A 24,033-nucleotide genomic window follows, 5' to 3' on the forward strand; every position below is an offset into this window, starting at 1 on the left:
GTCTCAAACTCATGACTTCTGGTGATCCACCTGCCTTGGCCTCCCAAAGCGCTGGGATTACAGGCGTAAGCCACTGTGCCTGGCCCTGTGCTCACTTTGAATATTACCTTCTCAACTTACCCAGATAATATCTTCACTTCAAGATCAACTCAAATCTTACCTCGTTTGAAGCAGTTAGTAACTATTTTAGTTTTTCCTATTTTCCCTTGTCTGTAATGCTGCCTTCAGTATAGCATACAGTGTAGCATTTATGTACTATCTGTGAACTCTTAGGAAACAAGTACTATTTCTTACTTAAATCTCAGTAAATATAGATCCTGGAAGAGTGCTTGTCATATAGGAAGTACTTAGTAAGTGTCTGTTGATTGAATCAATTAATCAGTGTGTATATACTTAATGTCCTGGTAGTTACAGCTAAAATTAGTTGGTACTATGGATTTTTTAATGCTACATATACTTGGAGTCCGCTATAAGTCATGATAGTGCTTAAAAGTATTGAGGTGAGGTGTATGGGTTATGAATGGAAATCAATCTTATTTCTTTAGAGTCACACTTCATACTTATTATGAATTTTGTTATAGGTCTGTGACAAGGAGATCAGAGATCTGAGAAATCACTCGAAAGTTGGTTGTTCAGAGGATATGTTTAAAAGAAATTCAGTTAATTATTAAGTTCAAAAATAGAATTTTGAAAACATAGAATGAATCAAGAGACCCAGCCTACTTTCACCTAATGTAATTTTGTAGATTCGGCCTTTACAGTTTAATTTATGGCAAAGATTCCCAAGCGTTTCATGGAGATGCCTGTCATCAGAGTCTAACACATGAAATATCTCATAGTCTGTATGCAAGGATCTGTAAAGGTTTTAATTGCCCTTCTTTTTCTCTAGGTTTGGCCAGATCTGCCTAATGTAATTGTAGATGGATCCCTTGACCATGAAACTCAGGTTAAGGTACAGTTGTATATAGTTTTTTGTCAACATTGCCCTAAACATCTGGATATTTACGTTTTTTATCCTGATGAATAAGTAGCTAACCCTTCAGTTAAGTAGCCCTAACTTGAGGGTGCTTATCCACTGTTAGTTTCTTGGCAGAAAGAGATCCTCGAGTGGAAAGCTCAACAAACAGCGAACATGGAAATGTGTAGAAGGAAATCATCAATGAAATCCTCTCATAAGTGTGATTTTAATGGGCTGTGATTTGTTTGAACTTTATGACGCTTGAAAAATAATGAACCAAAGTCTAGCATTTTCTCACTAGAGGGGAATCCATTATGAACAGACTGGATTTTAATAAATTATCTGCATACAAAAGAAAATACAAGTCAGCTGAATGAAGGAAAGTTGTTAATCTCAGCCTGGTCATCTAGCATCCCCTCTACTCTGGAGTTCACTTGCCCCTGGATGACAGTCCTCCTTCATCTCATTTGAATAGTCTGGAAAAAGCTTTTGCTAATATCACACTGATATTTAAGTAAAAAAAAAAAAGAAAAAGTATTTGCATCTCTAAAGTTCAATTGTTCAGACACTGTTAATTTTCCAGTCTTGTGATTACATGTCCAGTTATTAAACAAATCCTGTATTTGAAAGGGATTGTAAAGCTATCTAACCTTCTTCTAAGAAAATAAAGAATGAAGTCAGCCTTCCCCAATCTCTGCTTCTGTTGTAAACTCTGCAACAGCAGCAGATCTGAGATTAGAGCAGAGGCTGATCTGGGCAGGCACAAATTCCTGTTCATCTCCCATTTGTGGTCTCCTGTATAGGCTGAGACCCCAACAATGAGAGTGTGTGTTATTCTTACAGCTTTACAGGGCCTACGTTGCCTTTCCTGACTTCTTTCGTAATAGCACAGCTGCGTGGTGGAAGAAAGAGATAGAAGAGCTCTATGCAAACCCTCGAGAGCCAGAGAAGAGCTTGAAGTTTGATGGATTGTGGATTGTAAGTGCACCCTTGGTTGTCTTTTTTTTTTTTGGAAATGTTAGCAAGTCAAAACATGGGGAGGAGAGACTAGCAAAGCAGAGACATAGGGCTGAAGAGATGAAAGGGAGAATCTAGGTGCTGTTACAGAATCTAGGTGCTGGGACCAAGAGAAGCAGAGATCATTGCTTATCTGCCCAGGGACATATTGTCTGGTGGATGTTGGAGCCCACAGAGGAGACTGCTACTGCTGGAGATGCCAGAGCAAAAGAGAAAGGGAGAAATCACCTCCCATCTCCAATCTCTTGCCAATATCACCCACTGGCCAAATCTACCTGAAAGCTTATTGTAAGGGAGTCTTACAGGGCAGAGCTGGGAGTGGGTGAGGCATGGAGTTGAGAGCAAGTAGACGTTTGCCATAGTACTGGGGCAGACAACTCTGAGGGAATGGCTTAAAGGGCCTGTTCAGATGTTTGTTGTAAATGCCAGTTGGCCTTAAAAGCAGGACTTCCTGAGATGTCCCTGGGATATATGTCCAAGGGCAGCTCTATCTATGTTTTCCTCTGTCCTGATTTCCTTCCCCACTGTCCAGTGGCCTGAAATCTTAAGCAAGCTCTAGGCCAGCTCTGAAGAGCTATTCAGCTCTGGTCAGACTGGAAGAAGTCTGTGATTCACTCCAGAGACAAAAGTCTACTGAAAACACTGGGGCCTCCCTGACCACCTGCACCTTTGAGATAGTTAGGCACAGAACAGACATGTGAAAGGACACAAATTAACTCAAACAGGCAAATCAGACAGTGGAGAGTTGTGGGCAGCTTTGAGAATAAGAGATGCTGATAGCTCTGGGGTAGTATTTTTTTTTTTTTCCAATGGAGGGAAAGCTGTAGCTGGGTAATTCAAAGTAATGAATAGTTCCTCAAGTACTTTCATTTGCCTTTAGTATGTCCTGTTTAAAATAGTCTGGCTTTCGAAAATTTAACTTTTCCATTGTCAGAGTGCACAGTGAACATTCCCTTAGGAGCCCCTACTCCTTGCATTTAAGTAACAAATTCCCCAAAGTATGTTTTTATTTCCAAACTTGTTTCTGAGTTACGTATAACTTTTTAGAAATATATTTATAGCAGAAAGTGAGATAACTCTCCTTGTGTTTGGCCTATGCCAATATCAGAATTAGTCCAAGCGACTGGACTAAGAAAAAATCGAGGAAGATAATAGTAACCTCTGGCCATAGACTAAAAAGTGAATAATCCATGCATAGTAAAACAAGATGGGCTACCTCTGTTGGGGAGTTATATCAAGAGATTTCCTTAGGTCCTGTGTCCAGCATTACCTCACTATTTTTGCCACTGTAAAACAATCCTTGTAAGTTTTAAAATGCCAGGTAAGCAAGGAGTTTAGCACTCCACTTTGGCCGATATAAATTTTTAGAGTCCATTTGGGTCAATGCCAGGGATTACACTACACATTTTTAGAGTCCATTTGGGTCAATGCCAGGAATTAAACACAGTGAACTAAACCACCAGCTGAGCTGAGGGCTTCAAAAGTCATCTCCCTGAGTTAGTGTCCTCTATAGCTAAGGCCATCCTGCCTCTGACATGACAAGATCTTTTTTTGTTAACTCATTTCAGGATATGAATGAGCCATCAAATTTTGTGGATGGATCTGTCAGGGGCTGCAGTGATGAAATGCTAAATAACCCACCCTATATGCCATGTATGTAAAATAATTACTTCATCAACTTACTTTCCTACTCAAACACTCCAAAAGTTTTCCTTTTACTGTCAAAGTGAAGCCTAATTTTGAAGACAGAAACCATTCTCCAACATGACATGAAATCCCAAGTAAGATAACCTTGAATAAGTGCAGCTAAACTAATCAAGCAAGAAATAATGACATGATGTGGTGTGAAAGAAACCAAACAATGCGTGGTACATTTGATTCCATTGATAACTATGAACAGATTGCTAAAATTTTAAATAAACCCTTACACACACACACACACACACACACACGTGGAGAGATGTTCTTTTGATTAGAGAATTAAAACCTAGTTTCTGAAGTCTCTCTGCCCATGTAAACAGACACTTGATGAAGGATACTTTTTGGTCATTCTGTGGTACAAACAAAAATAGAATGTTGGGATCAAAAGGATCCCAGAAAGTTGAATCTTCTCATGTTGCAGAGAAACAAGGAAGGAAATGACTCACTTCTAAAAGTACTGTACCACGGCTGAGGTGGGAGGATTGTTTAAGACCAGGAGTTTGAGTCTTGAGACAAGCCTGGGCAACATAGTGAGACCCATACAAAAAAAAAACACCAAAAAACAGAAAAACAACAACAACAAAAGCCACTATACCAGTAATCTATGGGACAGAATCTAGAATTCAAGTTTCTTGATGTCTACATCACTGTTATGCTGCCCATTGCTCACTCACTCACTCATTCATTCATTTTCTCCTTCATTAATTTAATGCAGGGGGTGTTTGACTTGCAATGGTCTGACTTATGATTTTCAACCTTACAATGGTAAAAAAGTGACACGCATTCAGTAGAAACCGAACTTTGAGAACCCAAATAACCATTCTATTTTTCACTTTCACTATAGTGTTCAATAAGTTACAAGAGCTATTCAACACTTTGTTTTAAAATAGGCCTTGTATTAGATAATTTTGCCCAATTTAGGCTAATGTAAGTGTCTGAGCACATTTAAGGTAGGTTAGGTCCATTCAATGCATTTTCAAGTTACAGTATTTTCAACTTGTGATGGGTTCATGGGGATATAATCACATTGTAAGTTGAAGATCATCTGTACTTATGTATCAAGCAAATGCTGTCAAATCAGAAAGATTTAGAGACACAAATACAAAAATGATTGAAATAGATTTATTCCCTGGAGAACATTACCATCTAGTGGAAGAAACAGTCCTAACAATGAAGGAGTTTATTATGTTGGCAAAAGGGCTATGACAACACTCTATAAATTAAATCAGAGTTTTGATTTGCATTTCTCTGATGGCCAGTGATGATGAGCATTTTTTCATGTGTTTTTTGGCTGCATAAATGTCTTCTTTTGAGAAGTGTCTGTTCATGTCCTTCGCCCACTTTTTGATGGGGTTGTTTGTTTTTTTCTTGTAAATTTGTTGGAGTTCATTGTAGATTCTGGATATTAGCCCTTTGTCAGATGAGTAGGTTGCGAAAATTTTCTCCCATGTTGTAGGTTGCCTGTTCACTCTGATGGTAGTTTCTTTTGCTGTACAGAAGCTCTTTAGTTTAATTAGATCCCATTTGTCAATTTTGGCTTTTGTTGCCATTGCTTTTGGTGTTTTGGACATGAAGTCCTTGCCCACGCCTATGTCCTGAATGGTAATGCCTAGGTTTTCTTCTAGGGTTTTTATGGTTTTAGGTCTAACGTTTAAATCTTTAATCCATCTTGAATTGATTTTTGTATAAGGTGTAAGGAAGGGATCCAGTTTCAGCTTTCTACATATGGCTAGCCAGTTTTCCCAGCACCATTTATTAAATAGGGAATCCTTTCCCCATTGCTTGTTTTTCTCAGGTTTGTCAAAGATCAGATAGTTTTAGGTAAGTGGCATTATTGCTGAGGGCTCTGTTCTGTTCCATTGGTCTATATCTCTGTTTTGGTACCAGTACCATGCTGTTTTGGTTACTGTAGCCTTGTAGTATAGTTTGAAGTCAGGTAGCATGATGCCTCCAGCTTTGTTCTTTTGGCTTAGGATTGACTTGGCGATGCGGGCTCTTTTTTGGTTCCATATGAACTTTAAAGTAGTTTTTTCCAATTCTGTGAAGAAAGTCATTGGTAGCTTGATGGGGATGGCATTGAATCTGTAAATTACCTTGGGCAGTATGGCCATTTTCACGATATTGATTCTTCCTACCCATGAGCATGGAATGTTCTTCCATTTGTTTGTATCCTCTTTTATTTCCTTGAGCAGTGGTTTGTAGTTCTCCTTGAAGAGGTCCTTCACATCCCTTGTAAGTTGGATTCCTAGGTATTTTATTCTCTTTGAAGCAATTGTGAATGGGAGTTCACTCATGATTTGGCTCTCTGTTTGTCTGTTGTTGGTGTATAGGAATGCTTGTGATTTTTGTACATTGATTTTGTATCCTGAGACTTTGCTGAAGTTGCTTATCAGCTTAAGGAGATTTTGGGCTGAGACGATGGGGTTTTCTAGATAAACAATCATGTCGTCTGCAAACAGGGACAATTTGACTTCCTCTTTTCCTAATTGAATACCCTTTATTTCCTTCTCCTGCCTGATTGCCCTGGCCAGAACTTCCAACACTATGTTGAATAGGAGTGGTGAGAGAGGGCATCCCTGTCTTGTGCCAGTTTTCAAAGGGAATGCTTCCAGTTTTTGCCCATTCAGTATGATATTGGCTGTGGGTTTGTCATAGATAGCTCTTATTATTTTGAAATACGTCCCATCAATACCTAATTTATTGAGAGTTTTTAGCATGAAGGGTTGTTGAATTTTGTCAAAGGCTTTTTCTGCATCTATTGAGATAATCATGTGGTTTTTAGAATGGCAATCATTAAAAAGTCAGGAAACAACAGGTGCTGGAGAGGATGTGGAGAAATAGGAACACTTTTACACTGTTGCTGGGACTGTAAACTAGTTCAACCATTGTGGAAGTCAGTGTGGTGATTCCTCAGGGATCTAGAGCTAGAAATACCATTTGACCCAGCCATCCCATTACTGGGTATATACCCAAATGACTATAAATCATGCTGCTGTAAAGACACATGCACACGTATGTTTATTGCGGCATTATTCACAATAGCAAAGACTTGGAACCAACCCAAATGTCCAACAATGATAGACTGGATTAAGAAAATGTGGTGCATATACACCATGGAATACTATGCAGCCATAAAAAATGATGAGTTCATGTCCTTTGTAGGGACATGGATGAAACTGGAAACCATCATTCTCAGTAAACTATCGCAAGAACAAAAAACCAAACACCGCATATTCTCACTCATAGGTGGGAATTGAACAGTGAGATCACATGGACACAGGAAGGGGAATATCACACTCTGGGGACTGTGGTGGGGAGGGGGGAGGGGGGAGGGATAGCATTGGGAGATATACCTAATGCTAGATGACGAGTTAGTGGGTGCAGCACACCAGCATGGCACATGTATACATATGTAACTAACCTGCACAATGTGCACATGTACCCTAAAACTTAAAGTATAATAAAAAAAAAAATTAAATCAGAGTTGGTGCAAAAAGAAGGGGAGCTGCTTTTCCCAGCTCCATATTTTATCCTTACCCTTCATTAGTTATAAAGACACAGAACATTGTTTTCTATAGACTAAAACCTCATAAAATTGGGTCTGTTACTGGTAACAAAGTTGTTGATTGAAGTAAAGAAATGCCAAAATGATGGGCATTTCTAGTGAATATGCAAATCATGTTGTTTAGGAAATAACTCAACATTTCCCCTCAGATTTGGAATCTAGGGACAAGGGCCTGAGCAGCAAGACTCTGTGCATGGAGAGTCAGCAGATCCTGCCGGACAGCTCCCCCGTGGAGCACTACAACGTGCACAACCTGTACGGGTGGTCCCAGACCAGACCCACATACGAGTGAGTGTCTTTTTGTCACAGCAGCAAAGATAATTTTCCACATCATTCCTTTTGCCATTTCATATTTGCATTATGCATGTATCTACGTGATCCCAGTTAAATGGGTTAATGTCAAAATTTCAGGCGCGGTTGCCCAAGCAACCACCTCTGAGCGCATTTATCAAGTAGGTTACTAAATTCACCTATTTAAAGTGAGCAATTAGGTAATGTTTAGTATATTCATAGAGTTGTGCAACTATCACAAAAATTAAATTTTCGAACATTTTCAGAACTCGAAAAGGAAAACCTTTGCCCATTAGCAATCATTTTACCTTGTTCCTACCTCCTGAGCCCTAGCCATTACTCATCTATTTTCTGTCTATGTGGATTGCCTATTCTGGACATTTCATAAAATGGAATCACACAATATGTGCTCTTTTGTATATGGGTACTTTCACTTGGCATAATGTTTTCAAGGATTATCTATGTTGTAGCATGTATCAGTACTTGATTTCTTTTGACTAATAATATTTCATTATATAGATACACCATATTTTGCTTGCCTATCTACCAATGAGTGAACATTTAAATTGTTTCCATTTTTTTTGGCTATTATGAGTAGTGATTATGTGAATATTTATGTGCAAGATTTGGAGTAGACATGTTTTCTTTGTTTTGAATATGTGTCTAAGAGTGGAACTTCTGTGTCATATAGGAACTGTATTTTTAATATTTTGAAGAAATATCAAGCTGTTTTCTAAAAAGGCTCTACCATTTTACTTTTTTTTTTTTTTTTTGATGGAGTCTGGCTCTGTCGCCCAGGCTGGAGTGCAGTGGTGCAATCTCGGCTCACTGCAACCTCCTCCTCCTGGATTCAGGTGATTCTCCAGCCTCAGACTCCCGAGTAGCTGGGATTACAGGCATAAGCCACCATGCCTGGCTAATTTTTTGTATTTTTTAGTAGAGACAGGTTTCGCCATGTTGGCCAGGCTGGTCTCGAGCTCCTGACCCCAGGTGATCCACCTGCCTCGACCTCCCAAAGTGCTGGGATTATAGGCATGAGCCATCGCACCCAGCCTACCATTTTACATTCTTACCTGCATGTATGATAAAATGTATAAGAGTTGCAATTCCTCCACATCCTTGCCAACACTCGGTGGTATTCATCTTTTTAAATTATAGACATTCTAATGGGGGTAAAGTGATATCTAATTGTTGTTTTCACTTTATTTCACTAATACTAATGTTATTGAGCATGTTTTCATATGCTATTGGCTATTTGTATATATTCAAATATCTATTCAAATCCTTTGCTCATTTTTGATAGAATCATTTTTTTAAATTATTATTGAGTTGTGGCCAGGCGTGGTGGCTCACACCTGTAATCTCAGTACTTTGGGAGGCCGAAGTGGGAGGATTGCTTGAGTCCAGGAGTTCGAGGGCAGCTTGGGCAACATAATGAGACCCTGTCTCTACAAAAAACAAACAAACTAGCGAGGCAGAATGGTGCATGCCTGTAGTCCCAGCTACTGGAGAGGCTAAGGTAGGAGGATCTCTTGAGCCTAGGAGTTTGAGGCTGCAGTGAACCATGATGGCACTGCACTTCAGCCTGGGCAACAAAGTAAGACTATCTCTACAGAAAAAAAAATTATTGGATCGTAAGAATTCTTTAAATATTCTAAATTCAAGCTTCTCATGAGATATATAGTTTGAGGATATTTTCTCTCATTTTGTAAACTTTTCACTTCCATAACCATGCCTTTTGGAGCACATTTTTAAAAGTTTTTATAAAGTCCTATTTATTCATTTACTTACTACTTATTCATTTGTCACTTGTGCTTTTGGTATCATATTCAAGGAACTATTACCTAATTCAAGGTCGTGAAGATTTATTCCTATGTCTTCTTCTAAGAGCTTTATAGTTTTAGGTATTACACCAAGATCTGTCATCCATTTTAAGTTTATTTTTGTGTATGGTGTGAGGTAGTCGTTCAATTTTATTCTTTCCTTCATTTTATTGTCTTGACACCTTGTCAAAAATCAATTGACAGTAAATGAGAAGGCTTATTTTTGCCTTCTCAATTCTATTTCATTGATCTCTCTCTCTCTCTCTCTATATATATATATCCTTATGCCAGTACCACATTGTCTTAATTGATGAAGTGTGACTCTTCCAATTTTTTTTTCAAGATTGTTTTAGCTACTATGGGTCCCTTGCATTTGATATGAATTTTGTAATCACTTTGTCAGTTTTGACAAAATAGCAACAGGGATTTTGATAGTTTTTACATTGAGTCTATAAATCAGTTTGGTGAGTATTACCATCTTAACAATATTAAGTCTCTTTTGATTCATTAGCATGAGATGTCTTTCCACTTATTTAGATCTTTAATTTTTTCAACAATTATTTTTAGTTTTTAATGTATATGTTTTTGGCCATTTTTTCTATAAATATTTATCTGTCCCTTTGTCTTGTATTTTATCCTTCTGAGATTTTGCCACTTTCCAATGTCATTGGGAAATTTCAGACTTGTTCTTTAGTTCTTCCCAGGACAGAGTGTGATCTTTTCTGTTCAACTGCCCCTTTCTGCTCAAGTATCTGAGCTCTCTGCCTTCTGTCCCCAGAGTTTACAAGAACCTCATACTATTTGATTTTGGGCTATCAACAGGTGATGTATCATGTTGCCCCTGGTGTTCCACAATCAGGGGCAACATGGTCTTCCAAACAGAAATTCTTCTTCCCTTTCCCACTTTCTTTACATCTTCATCTTTCAGTTGCTCTTTCACTGTCTTGCTTTCTACACCTAGCTTGAGGCTTTTCCAACCAAGGAAAAACTAGTTCTTCAGGAAAACACCCATGTCATTATATGAAATACACACAAAACAAATAGATGTTTTGCACCCTCAGAGATAACCTTACCTCGGAAGAGTACAAGGATGAATAAGTCACAGTCCCTGCTTTCAAGGACCTCATTGTCTAATTATAGGAGTCAAATATGAGAAGGAAAATCAATTAACTCTACTGGGATAATCCAGATAGTCTTCATAGAAGAAGTGATGTTTGAATGTTGGTTAAAAGAAGAGTAGAAATTTTCTTTTGGCAAAGAAGGGGCTTGCAGGGCAAAGAAAGCAGCAATAAGAAGATGTGAAAACTTGATAGAGTTTCTACCAAAAGCTCATCGTTCCCATGCACCATCCCCTCCTCTCTCTTCAGGGAAATTTGCTTTTCACACATCTGCATCCCATCACCATCTTTCTCTTCAGAGAAGCTTGCTCCACAAATTATACTTTTCCATGGGTGCTCGTTTCTTCATGAATTATTTTTATCTTCTTCCTCACTGCTGGTATATTGCTTTAGGATTTAGGCTGTGAAATCTTCTAACTAAACTTTCTCATCTTTCAAATTGGAAAAATCATGGCATCTATTGTTATTATAAAAATTAAATGATATAATGAATCCACCAGTACTTGACATATTGTAAGCACTCAATAAACATTAACAATATTTTTTAATTCCTTTTCATCAACATTTGAAAATGCCCCAGTTGTTCTTGCTTTTGCCTATATCCTCCTCCAACCATCATCTAATCTTTCAACTCCCTCTCATATTCAAGCTGTTTGAAGGAACTCTTTCCATACATGATATATACATTTTTTAATTCCCATACACCTTGATGTTTCTCCCTTTACCAATCACACATGCTGGTCATTCTGACCTTGATCAGGCTAATCCCTTAGCACATACAATCTAAAGACCAACTTATATCTATTTCCTTCATGAAACCTGCTCAGATTACTCCATCCCTCCTAATTCCCTCCTTCTCTTAACTACTAACCTGACAGTGTGTTCTACATTTTAAGTTATTTCCTCTACACACCTGGGGAGAAGACCATGTCTTCTTTGCTCTTTTCTGTCCAAGCACTGAACCATTTTTATTTCTTTTTATGAAAATGCCTTTCTTTGTCAGCCCTGAGTGCCCACATTGATGGAAGAGCTCAGCGTTTGTGGCATCAGTGGTCAGTTTTGTTCACTGACTCTTCCCTGCTGATCTTCATGCTACATCCTCTGCTGACCTTGAGGTTCACAATATTGAGGTTCATAATATGCCCTGCTGCATATGCTCTGTGTGCTTTTGCTAGTTTCTCAGGATCTTGACTGTGCTTTCCAACCTAGATTCCGGATATTTATGCATTTACCTCTCTGGCCACAGTTCCACAAACTCCTTTGCAGGTTTCCCTTCCCAGTCTTTCCAAGCCTATGCTCCTTCTACACCTGGGTTCGGTCATCTTTTTTTTTTCTTCACACCATGTAGCTTTTCCCTTGGATAAGCACAAACACACACTACTGGCTTTAAATACACTCTGGATTCAGATGGCCCCCAAATCTTTGTTCCCAACCCAGACCTCTCTTGAACTTCAAACCTAGAATTGCCCATAGCTGTCTCATTTATGATGTCCCATGGGCACTTCAAATCTAATACTTAAAATGTTGAACTATTTGTCTCTCCCTTAAACCTGTCCTCCTGCAGTCTTTTCTTTCTTCTTTTTTTTTTTTTTTTAAGATGGAGTCTCGCTCTGTCACCCAGGCTGGAGTGCAGTGGCACGATTTCGACTCACTGCAACCTCCATCTCCTGGGTTCAAGCAATTATCCTGCCTCAGCCTCCCTAGTAGCTGCGATTAGAGTTGCATGCCACCATGCCCAGCTAATTTTGCATTTTTATTAAAGACAGGGTTTTGCCATGTTGGCCAGGCTAGTCTCGAACTGCTGACTTCAGGTGATCCATCTGCCTGGGCCTCCCAAAGAGCTGGGAATACAGGCGTGAGCCACTGCGCCCGGCCCCTCCAGCACTCTTTATTTTAGTGAAAGGAACCAAGTTTAACTAGTCATTAGGTCATCCTAGATTCTCTTTCTTTTCCTGCTTTCAGTCGGTGACTCAGTTCTTTGCATCAGTCACTACTCTATCTTCCTGCCTTATTCCAGGCCTTCATTATCTCTCATCTAGACTGTTATAAAAATCTAAGCTATCCTCACCCCCATTTCTTTATCACACATACATACATATGCATTCTTCCAATTTGTGTATGGTTAAATCTATACCTTTTACTTCATTATGTTTTGTCCATTGTTTTTATTTGAAATTCCTTTCTCTTGTAGAAATCAGGTGGTTTATATATTCTTTCAGTTTTAATAGAACGTGTGTGTGTGTGTGTGTGTATGTGTATTTCCATTCATTTTTGGATTTGTTTTGGTGTGAAAAATTGGAAATAACCCAAGTGGATTAGTTTACACAACAGTAGTCAGCTACTTTTCCTGACATCATTTATTGACTAATTCATCTGTGTCTATTGATCTGTGATGCTTTTTTAAGCAAATACTTGGATTGTATACATACTAGGATCTATTAGTAGACTTTCTCTTTTGTTCAGTTGATTTTTCCCTCACACAGTTGTTGTTATTTTCTAAGGGTGTGTGCAGATGATCCATCTTCCACTGAAAGATAAACATCTTTTATGTATATTTGACTCTGTGTGCAAAACATGTCTCGCTTTTTGAGGTACAGAAAAACAGAGTGAATATTTCCAAAATGCTGTAGCTTTTATTTGGATCCCAGATCTGCCTCCCTATTCTTTTTTTCCCTCTTCCCCTGTCTGCCATGTGACTACAGACACGCGTGCACTACCCTGCCCAGCTAATTTTATTTTTTTGTAGAGACAGGGTCTCAATGTGTTGCCTAGGCTGGTCTTGAACTTCTGGCCTCAAGCAGTCCTTCTGCCTTGGCCTCCCAAGGTGCTGGGATTACATGTGTGAGTTTCTGTGCCTGGCCTCCTTTTTACTATTTTTTTTTTTTTTTTTTTTTGAGACAGAGTCTTGCTCTATCACCTAGGCTGAAGGGCAGTGGCACGATCTCAGCTCACTGCAACCTCCATCTCCTCAGGTTCAAGTGATTCTCCTACCTCAGCCTCCTGGGTAGCTGGGATTAGAGGTGTGCACACCACACCTGGCTAATTTTTTTTTTTTTTTTTAGTAGAGACAGGGTTTCACCATGTTGGCCAGGCTGGTCTTGAATTCCTGACCTCAAGTGATCCACCCACCTTGACCTCCCAAAATGCTGGGATTACAGGTGTGAGCCACCACACCCAGACCTCTTTACCCTTTAAATGACCTTTGATAAGCATTTTAAAGATCATCTTATTTTGTCCAGCTCACTATTTTCAGGTGAATGCCTTTCTAACTTCTCTGAACCTTAGCTTCCTAACAGTAAAAGGAGTGCAAGGAAACCTTTTCATGATGTTATGAGACACCACATAGGAAAGTGACCGGTATAATACTGGAATAGAGGAATTGTTCCATAAATAGCTATATTACGCCTCACTCCCACCCTTTTCTCTTACTCCAGGGTGATAGTTAATTAACCAGATTTTTCAAAAATGAAACCCACATTCTACGTGCAGATATACCTCTAGTCTTGCTGTGAAGTTTGTTGGGATCTTTAGCATGGCTTTGAGACAGCAGATTCTTTCAGGGAAGAAGTTATCTGACTCGGACCGAAGTACCCTCACCCCCTCATGCTCCAAGCTGCAGTTATTCTCTGTAAAGGAGTTTGTTTCTTCAACTCACCTCCTTATTCCCCTCCCACCAGAGCTGTGCAGGAGGTGACAGGACAGCGAGGGGTCATCATCACCCGCTCCACATTTCCCTCTTCTGGACGCTGGGGAGGACACCGGTTGGGAAACAACACAGCTGCATGGGACCAGCTGGGGAAATCTATCATTGGTGTGTGGGCTCATTCCCAGGGGCCTGTGCTGGCAGGGAGGGCACTGGAGTTTGTGCTGTTCAACAGCACTGGTTATGTCTCTATCATCATCTAGGTGGGTGGTAAAATTAACAAGAACTGAGTTCTCTCTGGGCGTGGATTTTAATTTACACCCATCTTTTAATATTTTCATCATGGTCCAGGGCTTTCTAATGGGGTAAGGAAAAATCAGGCCAAGCCTTCACTCTCCTCCCAAAGTGCTCCTTCCTCCAACACAACTGTGTCTTCTCTTTGCAGGCATGATGGAGTTCAGTCTCTTTGGAATACCTTATGTAAGTCACATTCAGACCATTACTAATTGCCCAGTCAGATTTTAGTGAGTCAGCGCCTCATGAAATTCCCACCTCATGCTCTCATTGTGCATCTTCTCAGACAGGAGCAGATATCTGTGGGTTCTTTGGAGATGCTGAATATGAGATGTGTGTTCGCTGGATGCAACTGGGGGCATTTTATCCATTTTCCAGAAACCACAACAACATCGGGACAAGGGTGAGGCAGCAGTTCATGCTCCCGGTGTTGCGTATCCTCAAATCATAACTTCTTTTTGACCCCCAGGAGTATTATACTCATTTCCTGAGAAAAATCAAAAAACATCACCAGAATCTTAATTTCTTGGAAAATCCACAGAGTTCAGAACTCTGGAATTATCAGTAATTTTTAGAAATATACCTTTTCTCATCTCCTGGAGAATTACTACCCATGAGGAAAAGTTTTTATAGTTCCACATGGGGCTAAAATGAAAGAAGATCCCTTTGCTTTTAAGAATATTGAATTTGTATTTTACTCAAATTCATCGAAGATATGTTGGTGCTGCACGGAAACCTCTCTCTGTACACATGTAGAGGGCCAGAGCTGGACCTATTCCAGGGAGTTAGGAATCAGTGATAAAGAGGAGAAAGCAAGAAATTCTAATTTTGTAGGGTGGCAGAGATGGGGGAAAGGGTAGGCCAGGAATGAAGGGGTAAGTGGCTGGTAACCTACATTTTGAATAAATGCCCATTGATTCTTTTCTGATGCCACTGGGATGGAATGAAGAAGAGGTGATCCATTATGTGCTCCTTTATCCTTACAGAGACAAGATCCTGTGGCCTGGAATTCAACCTTTGAGATGTTTTCCAGAAAAGTCCTAGAGACCAGATACACCCTGCTTCCTTATCTCTATACTCTGATGCATAAAGCTCACGTTGAGGGCAGCACAGTTGTCCGGCCCCTTCTCCATGAGTGAGTACAGCCTCTTTCCCCAAGCATGTCTTGCAAATAATCCTCTGTAGCAGTCATAAGAGGATAGGTGAATTTTTACTGTTTATTTTTTTAAGGTTTACGGATGACAGAACAACATGGGATATAGACCGTCAGTTCATGTTGGGCCCTGCTGTCTTAATCAGCCCTGTGTTGGAAACTGTGAGTTCTTCATTGTAGGTCAGAAACCTTCAATCACATGATCTAAAATCATGGGAAAAGCATTTTAAAGATCATCTTGTTTTGTCCAGCTCACTATTTTCAGGCGAATGCCTTTCTAGAACATCTACAGGAGATCTTTTTCTTTTTTTTAAAAGTCTCTCTGTTAATGAAAGCTTTACTACACTGACTGATTTCTCATTTTAAAATTTTGTCATTTACTTTTTAAAAATACGTTTTTTCTGTAGTTCTGAGGAATAATTTTTCAGGATTTTCTTAATAAAATCCCTCAAATTATTGCAATCACTAATAAAATTTTCATTTTTTATCTTAATTCTACAGAATGTTTTGAAAATGAAAATGAAAAATATTTTTTGAAATATGCATAATGACATGTCAATTTTATGTTTCAGAGCACATTTGAGATCTCTGCTTATTTTCCGAGAGCCCGTTGGTATGACTATAGCACGGTAAGAACTAATATATTTGTGAAGAACCAGTTTGGTCTATGCAGGGTGGAGAGGTGGATAGAGCCTTCTATTTCCAAGTACATATTTTCTAAGGCAATAATTTTGACCTTTTTAGCCTTGGCAAGGCTTGTTTAAATGAAAGCATGTATAAGAGCATAGACGAAATCTAAGCACCTACATCTCATTGAAGCTCGCCCCTCACCCTTGCCCTTGCCTCTCAACTTTTCTGGAGAAACAAAGACAAGTCTAGATTTTCAGTCCTAAGCAAAACTGAAAGATCAGAGATTTTCTCTTTAGGTTTGCAGTCTTTTGCTGACTTTCTAACATGCTTCCCAGGAAAGGAAGGACTTGTATTAAAACATGCTCTCATTTAATATATTTATCTCTCACCATTTTTTGCCTGTATTCTCCTTTCTAGGGAACTAGCAGCACATCAACAGGTCAGAGGAAAATCCTGAAGGCTCCCCTTGACCACATCAACCTTCATGTCAGAGGAGGCTACATCCTGCCCTGGCAAGAGCCTGCAATGAACACTCACTCCAGGTGAGGAGAAGAGGCGATGTCTAACAGCCTCTTGCTATACCGTAATGAGGAAGCCTTACAGGAGGCTGTCCCACCTTCACCAGGGATATGTGGATTATAAACTAAATTGCCAAACAGCTTTACTGGTCAGATCCTGTGAGCGCTTTCTGAGTGGGACCCGGAGGAGGATGAGTTCATAAAGTTAGTCTTAGGGATATATATACACACATATATTTTTGTCTGTAGTGCTGTATCAAAGGCAAAAATTTTCCTGAAGGCAGAAAAATGTTTCTCTTTCCACACTGTTAAAAAGGAATAGGGAATGTTAATGAGCTCTTTGACTTGTGATCGAACAAGAACTAGGTAGGACTGAGTCCTTGTCCTATCCTAGAACTTAGTGTTCATTCCTAGGTCTGCTTTGGTCAATCAAGGAAAGATATGCTTGTGTGTTGTGTGTGTGTACATACACGTATATAAATTACACATATAATATGTAAAAATTTATAAAATCATTGATTAAACAGAACACGTCACATCAAGAAAGGCACATAATAACAAGTCAAAAGGAGAGAAGTTAACTTTCAGCCTTGTGGTGTAACACATGGTTTATATGAAAGAGGGCTTTGAGCTGGATCTTTTAGATTTGAATGTACAAAGGGGAAAGAGAGATCCTGGTCGATTAAAGAACTGAAGGTGAAAAATGGCTTGGGTTTGGGAACATAAACCATCCAGTTTAACTGGAGGACAGATAAAGGAAGAGATAAAATAAGTAAAACTCCAGCAGGTTAGGATCAGATCCTGGAGGGTGGTGAATGCCAAGCCACTACTTTGGATTTTATTCTGTGGCCACCTGGAAGCTACTGAGGATTCTCTTTTGAGGGATTTTCTTCCTATGAAATTAATATTTCATTATATTACTTGTATGTATATTTGATTTTTAGAAATTGAAGCTAAACCAAATGTTTTATTAAATTTTAAATGTTTTCCATTAACTTTTAAGTGTCTTATATTTTATCTATTGTACCTATTTTTAGAACTTTATATGCATATTTAATACATTTCTTTTATTTCTAGATAAGTAATGTTTTTAACACAGTCTGTTCTTTATTCTTACAACCTACAATCTAGAGAAAAATAACTTTTTTTTTTTTTTTGGTAGTCGACAAAATTTTATGGGATTGATTGTTGCTTTGGATGACAATGGGACAGCTGAAGGCCAGGTGTTCTGGGATGATGGACAAAGCATTGGTGAGTATAAACTTTCCAGGGTCCCTGTACATCACTGAGAAAAATCATACCGTAGAGGCTCGGCATATAACTAACATGAACTGAAAACCTCTCTCTGCCTATTGTCAATGAGGCAATAACATTTGGAGAATTTTTCCAACTTTTGCCTGCTCATTTATATTATACTATAGTTAGTATAGACTGGGTACAGTCCCCAGCTTTGTAGGTTCAGAAACTTGCTGTTATGCATTCAGCCAGGGATGATCTATCTCTGTATAACTGTCTCACTCTTGATTTAAAAAGAAGTGTGGATGCAAATATCAGGCTGGTGGTTAATTCATTCTCAATGGGACAGAAACATGACTCTATCATTTGGATCAGCCATCTATACCAGGCACCCTGTTCCTCACAAATAGGCCTGCTCAAGAGGCAATTTAGAGGTTAGAAAATTTCTTGGTGACTCATAAATTGGGAATTAAGTATTGCCCAAAGGATACTTACATCGATGAAATATTAATTTCTATGTTTCCTTTCCCCAGTTGAGATAGAGTATGTTAGTTCTACTTTAGGTAAGTGAGATTTGTCATTATCATCCGAACACCCTCTAACTCAGACTTTTCTATAGATATATGGACACACTGTTACTAGCTGACTCTCACTTTTCACTACTTATTACTGTGGACCAGAACCTTCTAATCTTGCAACATACCACATTTTCTGAAATTATAGTATAGCTTATTTTTCACTACTAATATTTCTAGAGATTCCTTCTTTTTTAGGTTCCTTCATTATAAAGATAAGAAATTCTCATTAAAGAAGTAGATATTCTTTACAACACATGTTAAAGACAGAAAATTAGAAAAAAATACAAGCACTTTTAATATTTTTGCTGTACTGACTTTGGCTTTTGTATTAAGAAAATGCTTAATTTTTAATATGGCTGAAAACATTTTGCATATTTAATTTGTGAATCCTGTTTATTTTCCTCTAACATAATGACAGAAACATGTGTGAATGTTATTATTTGTTCCTTATAAATACCATTATGATGATCATATTCTATTGAGAGAATATGTACAGGTTGGTTTTAATTTTCATTGTTATAAATAACATCCTTTTTCTTTTTTTTTTTTTTTTTTTTTTTTTTTTTGAGTCTCACTCTCTCATTCAGGCTGCAGTGGCGTGATCTCAGCTCACTGCAACCTCCTCCTCCCTAATTCAAGTGATTCTCCTGGCTCAGCCTTCCCGAGTAGCTGGGATTTCAGGTGTGTGGCACAACACCCACTAATTTTTGTATTTTTAGTAGAGATGGGGTTTCGCCATGTTGGCCAGGCTGGTCTCGAACTCTTGGCCTCAAGTGATTCACCCGCCTCGGCCTCCCAAAGTGCTGAGATTACAGGCATGAGCCACCGTTCCCAGCCCATATATAACATCCTTGAGTATTAACCATTGTTTCTATTTTAGATTATGTCCATAGAGTAGATTCCTGGAAGTGATATTACTGTCTTTTAATCACCTTTAAAAAAGTTGTGATTTATACAAATAAAATGTATCCATTTTAAGAATACAGTTAAGTTTTGACAAATGTGTACAGTTGTATAGCCACTACCACAATGAAGATGTGGAATATTTTTATAACCCTGAAAGTTCGCCTTTTATAGTCAGCCTGCGGATTCATCCAACTGTGGTTTGAAAATGCAGTTAGCCTACAATAGTTGCATCTGTATTGACCATGTACAGACATGTTTTTCTTGTTATTATTTTGTAAACAATACAGGATACCAATGATTTACATAATGTTTACATTGGATCAGGTTTTATAAGTACCCTGGAGATTATTTAAAGTACACGGGAGGATGTGTATAGGTTATATGCAAATATTATACCACAAAATAACTTACATTCAAATAATAATGTCAGATTCATTTTAATGGTCAAAAAATGAAACCACTGAAATATTCACCAATAAGTATATTGGTCAATAGTCGTGGAATATTACCATGGAAGACACCATGGATTATTATTAGGAATAAAAAGCAATTAATTTCTTTTACATGCAACAGCATGGATGAATGTAAAAGGCATTTTTGCTAAGTGAAAGATGCTAAAAATACAAAAATAGTACATATTGTATGATTCTATTCATATAAAATCTAGAAAATACAAATCTAGTCTATAGTGACAGAAAGCAGAACAGTAGTTGCCAGATCCTGGAAGGAAGGATCAGGACTGGGGAGAAGCTGACTAGAAAGAAGTACTGCTGTCCCTGGGTATCCATAGGCGGTTGGTTCCAGGACCCCTGCGGATATCAAATTCCACAGATGCTCGAGTTCCTTGTATAAAATGATAATATTTTTATAATTTCAACTTTTATTTTAGATATAGGGTGTACATGTGCAGGTTTGTTGCATGGATGTATTGTATGATGCTGAGGTTTGGGGTATGGATCCCGTCACCCAGGCAGTGAGCATAGTAACTAATGGGTAGTTTTTCAACCCATGCCCCCCTTCCTTGTTACCCCCTCTAATAGCCTGCAGTGTCTATTGTTCTCGTCTTTATGTCCATGTGTACTCAGTGTTCAGCTCCCGCTTATAAGTAAGAAAATGCATTATTTGGTTTTCTTTTTCTGTGTTAATTTTCATAAGATTGTGACCTCTAACTGCATCCATGCTGCTGCATAGGACATGATTTCATTCTTTTTTATGGCTGTGTAGTATTCCATGGTGTATATGTACCACTTTTTCTTTATCCAATCCTTTGCTGATAGGCACCTGGGTTGATTCCATGTCTTTGCAATTGTAAATAGTGCTGTGAGGAACATAAGAGCACATGGGTCCTTTTGGTAGAATGATTTATTTTCCTTCGGGACATACCAAGTAATGAGATTGCTGGGTTGAATTGTAGTCCTGTTTTAATTTCTTTAATAAATCTCCAGACTACTTTCCACAGTGGCTGAACTAATTTACATTTCCACCAACAGTGTTTAAGCATTTCCTTTTCTCTGCAGCCTTGTTAGCATATGTTATTATTTGACTTTTTAATAATAGTGGTTTTGATTTGCGTTTCTGTAATGATTGGTGATGATAAGCATTTTTTCGTGTTTATTGGCCATTTACATGTCTTCTTTAGAGAAGTGTCTGTTCATGTCCTTTGGCTATTTTTTAATGGGGTTATTTGACTTTTGCTTCTTGATTTAAGTTTCTTATAGAATCTGGATGTTAGACCTTTGTTGGATGCATAGCTTGTGAATACTTTCTCCTACTCTGTAGGTTGTCTACTCTGTTGATAGCTTTTTTCACTGTGAAGAAGCTCTTTAGTTTAATTAAGTCCAACTTGTCAATTTTTGTTTTTGTTGTAATTGCTTTTGGAGGCTTAGCCAAAAATATTTTGCCAAGACCAACGTTGAGAAATCAGACAAGACACATAAATGGAAAAAAACATTCCATGCTCATGGATTTGAGGAATCAAAGCAATGTACAGATTCGACATTATTCTTATCAAACTAGCAACATCATTTTTCACAGAATTAGAAAAAAACTATTCTAAAATTCCTATGGAACCAGAAAAAGAGCCCAAATAGCCAAAGCAATCCTAAGCAAAAAGAACAAAACCAGAGGTATCACACTACCCAACATCAAGCTGTACTATAAGGCTATAGTAACCAAAACAGCATAGTACTGGTATAAAAACAGACACATAGCAATAGAACAGTATAGAAAATCCAGAAATAAAGCCACACACCTACAACCATCTAATCTTTGACAAAGGTGACAAAAACAAGCAGTAGGGAAAGACTCTATTCAATAAATGGTACTGGGACAACTGGCTAGCCATGTGCAGAAGAATGAAACTGAACCCTTACCTTTCACTGTATAAAAAAATTAACTCGAGATGGATTGAAGATTTAAATGTAAGACCTCAAACTATAAAAATCCTAGAAGGAAATGCTCTTCATGTTCTTCTTTTTCTTTGGTTATTTTAGCTCTTTTGTATTTCACACAGATTTTAAAATCAGCTTGTCACTTTTTAACAAGACCACCTTCTGGAATTTTGACTGTAATTGCTTTTATTCTTAAGAACAATTTTTGAATATTTGTCATCTCTTTTTTTTCTCTGTCTCTTTCTCTCATCTACTTACCTGCTTATCTACCTATCTAGCTCTATATAATTACCATTTACTTAGATCTTTAATTACTCTTAGCAATGTTTTATAATTTTTGGCGTATAGATCTTGTACATATTTTGTTAAATATGTCCTAAGTATTTTTAAGTTTTTGATGGTATTTTAAATAACATTTTAAATTTCTCCTAACAGTTTATGGATAATATATTATAACCTATATTCACTTAATATGATATATGAGAGATATTTTTCAAATGGTTTTATTTTCTATTTATGGGTGAAAACTTGCTAAAGAAAAAATATGAAGGAATTAAACAACTTCTCTCTTCAGAGCTCAGTTCAGTCTTTGGACTTTCTTTTTAACATAATCTGATAAGAAGCTCTAGGAGAGGCATGTGGTATTCTGAAATTAAATAGATCTAGGTTTGAATACCATCTCAGTAACTTTCTAGTTGTATATCTTCTGGAAAATTACTTATTTTGTTGTCTCCATTTATTCTTCTTTAGTATCTACAACATACACCTATGTTGTAATTTTATGAGGATAAAATGATTTAACATACATAAAACATTCCTGGCACATGAGTTCTGAATAAAATGTGTCATTAATATGTAAAGTAAATAAAACTCTATTCTAAACATTTAATATGAGCTACTTTACATAAAATTAGCATGTCTAACTTATGAAAACAAAGTGAAAATAAATAAATAAGTAAATAAAGTAAAGTTAGTGTGGTTAATAAGATAATAAGACAATAAGGCATCCAAAAGTCAAAAAGAGGAGGTTGACCAGCCATCCTGAATTTCAAAGCTGTGGCAGGACTTGAGCCTTATAAGGGCATACTACGGTGCCAATTTTTAAATTTAAGAACTGTATTTATTAAATGCATTTTAATATTCTTGTCTCTTGGGAAAGTACATATTTTTTCTCAAATTAAGCCTTTGTGAAAGATGAACGTTTAATCAGGGGTTTGCTAGGTGAGCAAGGAATGATAATAAAAGGAGTTAGTGCCCATGATTAGACAGTCAACACTTTGGTACCTCAGTGAGTCTTGCCAATGGGACTGCAGACTATTTTTGTTGTCAGATCATGACAAGTGCTTGGTATATATCCATTCATCAATTGATGGACATTTGGGTTGTTTCCACTTTTTGGCTATTATAAATAATGCTGCTATGAACATCTGAATATAAGTCCTTGAATAGACACAGTTTTAAAAACTCTTTTATATATTATACATACCTGGGAGTGAAATTTCTGGCTTATGTGGTAACTCTATGTTTAACTGTTGATAAAATATCCAACTGTTTTCTATAGAGGCAGCACCATTTTACATCTCAATCAGCAGTGTATGAGGGTTCTGATTTCTCTTCTTTCTTGTCAACATTTATTATCTATCTTTTTTATTATGATCATTCCAGTGGGTGAAAAGCTGTAGTTTTTTGTGGTTTTGATTAATTTATATTTCTCTGATAACTAATGTTGTTGAACATCTTTACATGTACTTATTATTCATGTGTACATTTTCTTCAGAGAAATGATTGCTTATATTCTTTTCACATTGTAAAATTAAAGTGTCCTTATTATTGAATCATAAACAGTCTTTATAGAATTTAGCTAAAAGTCCCTTATCTGATGCAGGATTTTCAAATATTCTCTCTCATTTAGCAGGTGCCTCTTTTGAGGCACAAACTTTTAAATTTTGATGAAGTCTAATTTATCTATTTTTTTCTATTCGTTTAATGTGCTTTTGGTGTTATAGCTAAGAAACCATTGCACATTACAAAGTCCCAAGTATTTGCTACTAGATTTTCTTCTAAGAGTTTTATAATTTTAGCTCTTACATTTAGGTCTTTGATTCTTTTTGAATTAATTTTTGTGTATGGTGTGAGGCAGGGGTCTAACTTCTTTCTTTTGTATGTGGATTACAGTTGTCCCAGAATCATCTGTGAAAAGACTATTATTTTT

At 37.6% G+C, this 24,033-nt stretch overlaps 1 protein-coding gene across 1 annotated transcript in view; it reads left to right on the forward strand.

Moving 5' to 3' along the window:
• MGAM2 (maltase-glucoamylase 2 (putative)) overlaps positions 1-24,033 on the forward strand; it is a 113,709-nt gene that overhangs the window by 72,223 nt on the left and 17,453 nt on the right. Inside the window, exons 34-45 of the mRNA XM_008964816.4 lie at positions 890-952; positions 1,802-1,936; positions 3,544-3,628; positions 7,391-7,529; positions 14,151-14,284; positions 14,562-14,596; positions 14,697-14,813; positions 15,397-15,545; positions 15,641-15,725; positions 16,136-16,192; positions 16,611-16,735; positions 17,874-17,962. Coding sequence (XP_008963064.3) covers positions 890-952; positions 1,802-1,936; positions 3,544-3,628; positions 7,391-7,529; positions 14,151-14,284; positions 14,562-14,596; positions 14,697-14,813; positions 15,397-15,545; positions 15,641-15,725; positions 16,136-16,192; positions 16,611-16,735; positions 17,874-17,962 — 1,213 coding nt within the window. The remainder of the gene's footprint in view (positions 1-889; positions 953-1,801; positions 1,937-3,543; positions 3,629-7,390; positions 7,530-14,150; positions 14,285-14,561; positions 14,597-14,696; positions 14,814-15,396; positions 15,546-15,640; positions 15,726-16,135; positions 16,193-16,610; positions 16,736-17,873; positions 17,963-24,033) is intronic.

This window comes from Pan paniscus, chromosome 6 (genome assembly GCF_029289425.2).
Source record: "Pan paniscus chromosome 6, NHGRI_mPanPan1-v2.0_pri, whole genome shotgun sequence".
NCBI classification, from domain to species: domain Eukaryota; kingdom Metazoa; phylum Chordata; class Mammalia; order Primates; family Hominidae; genus Pan; species Pan paniscus.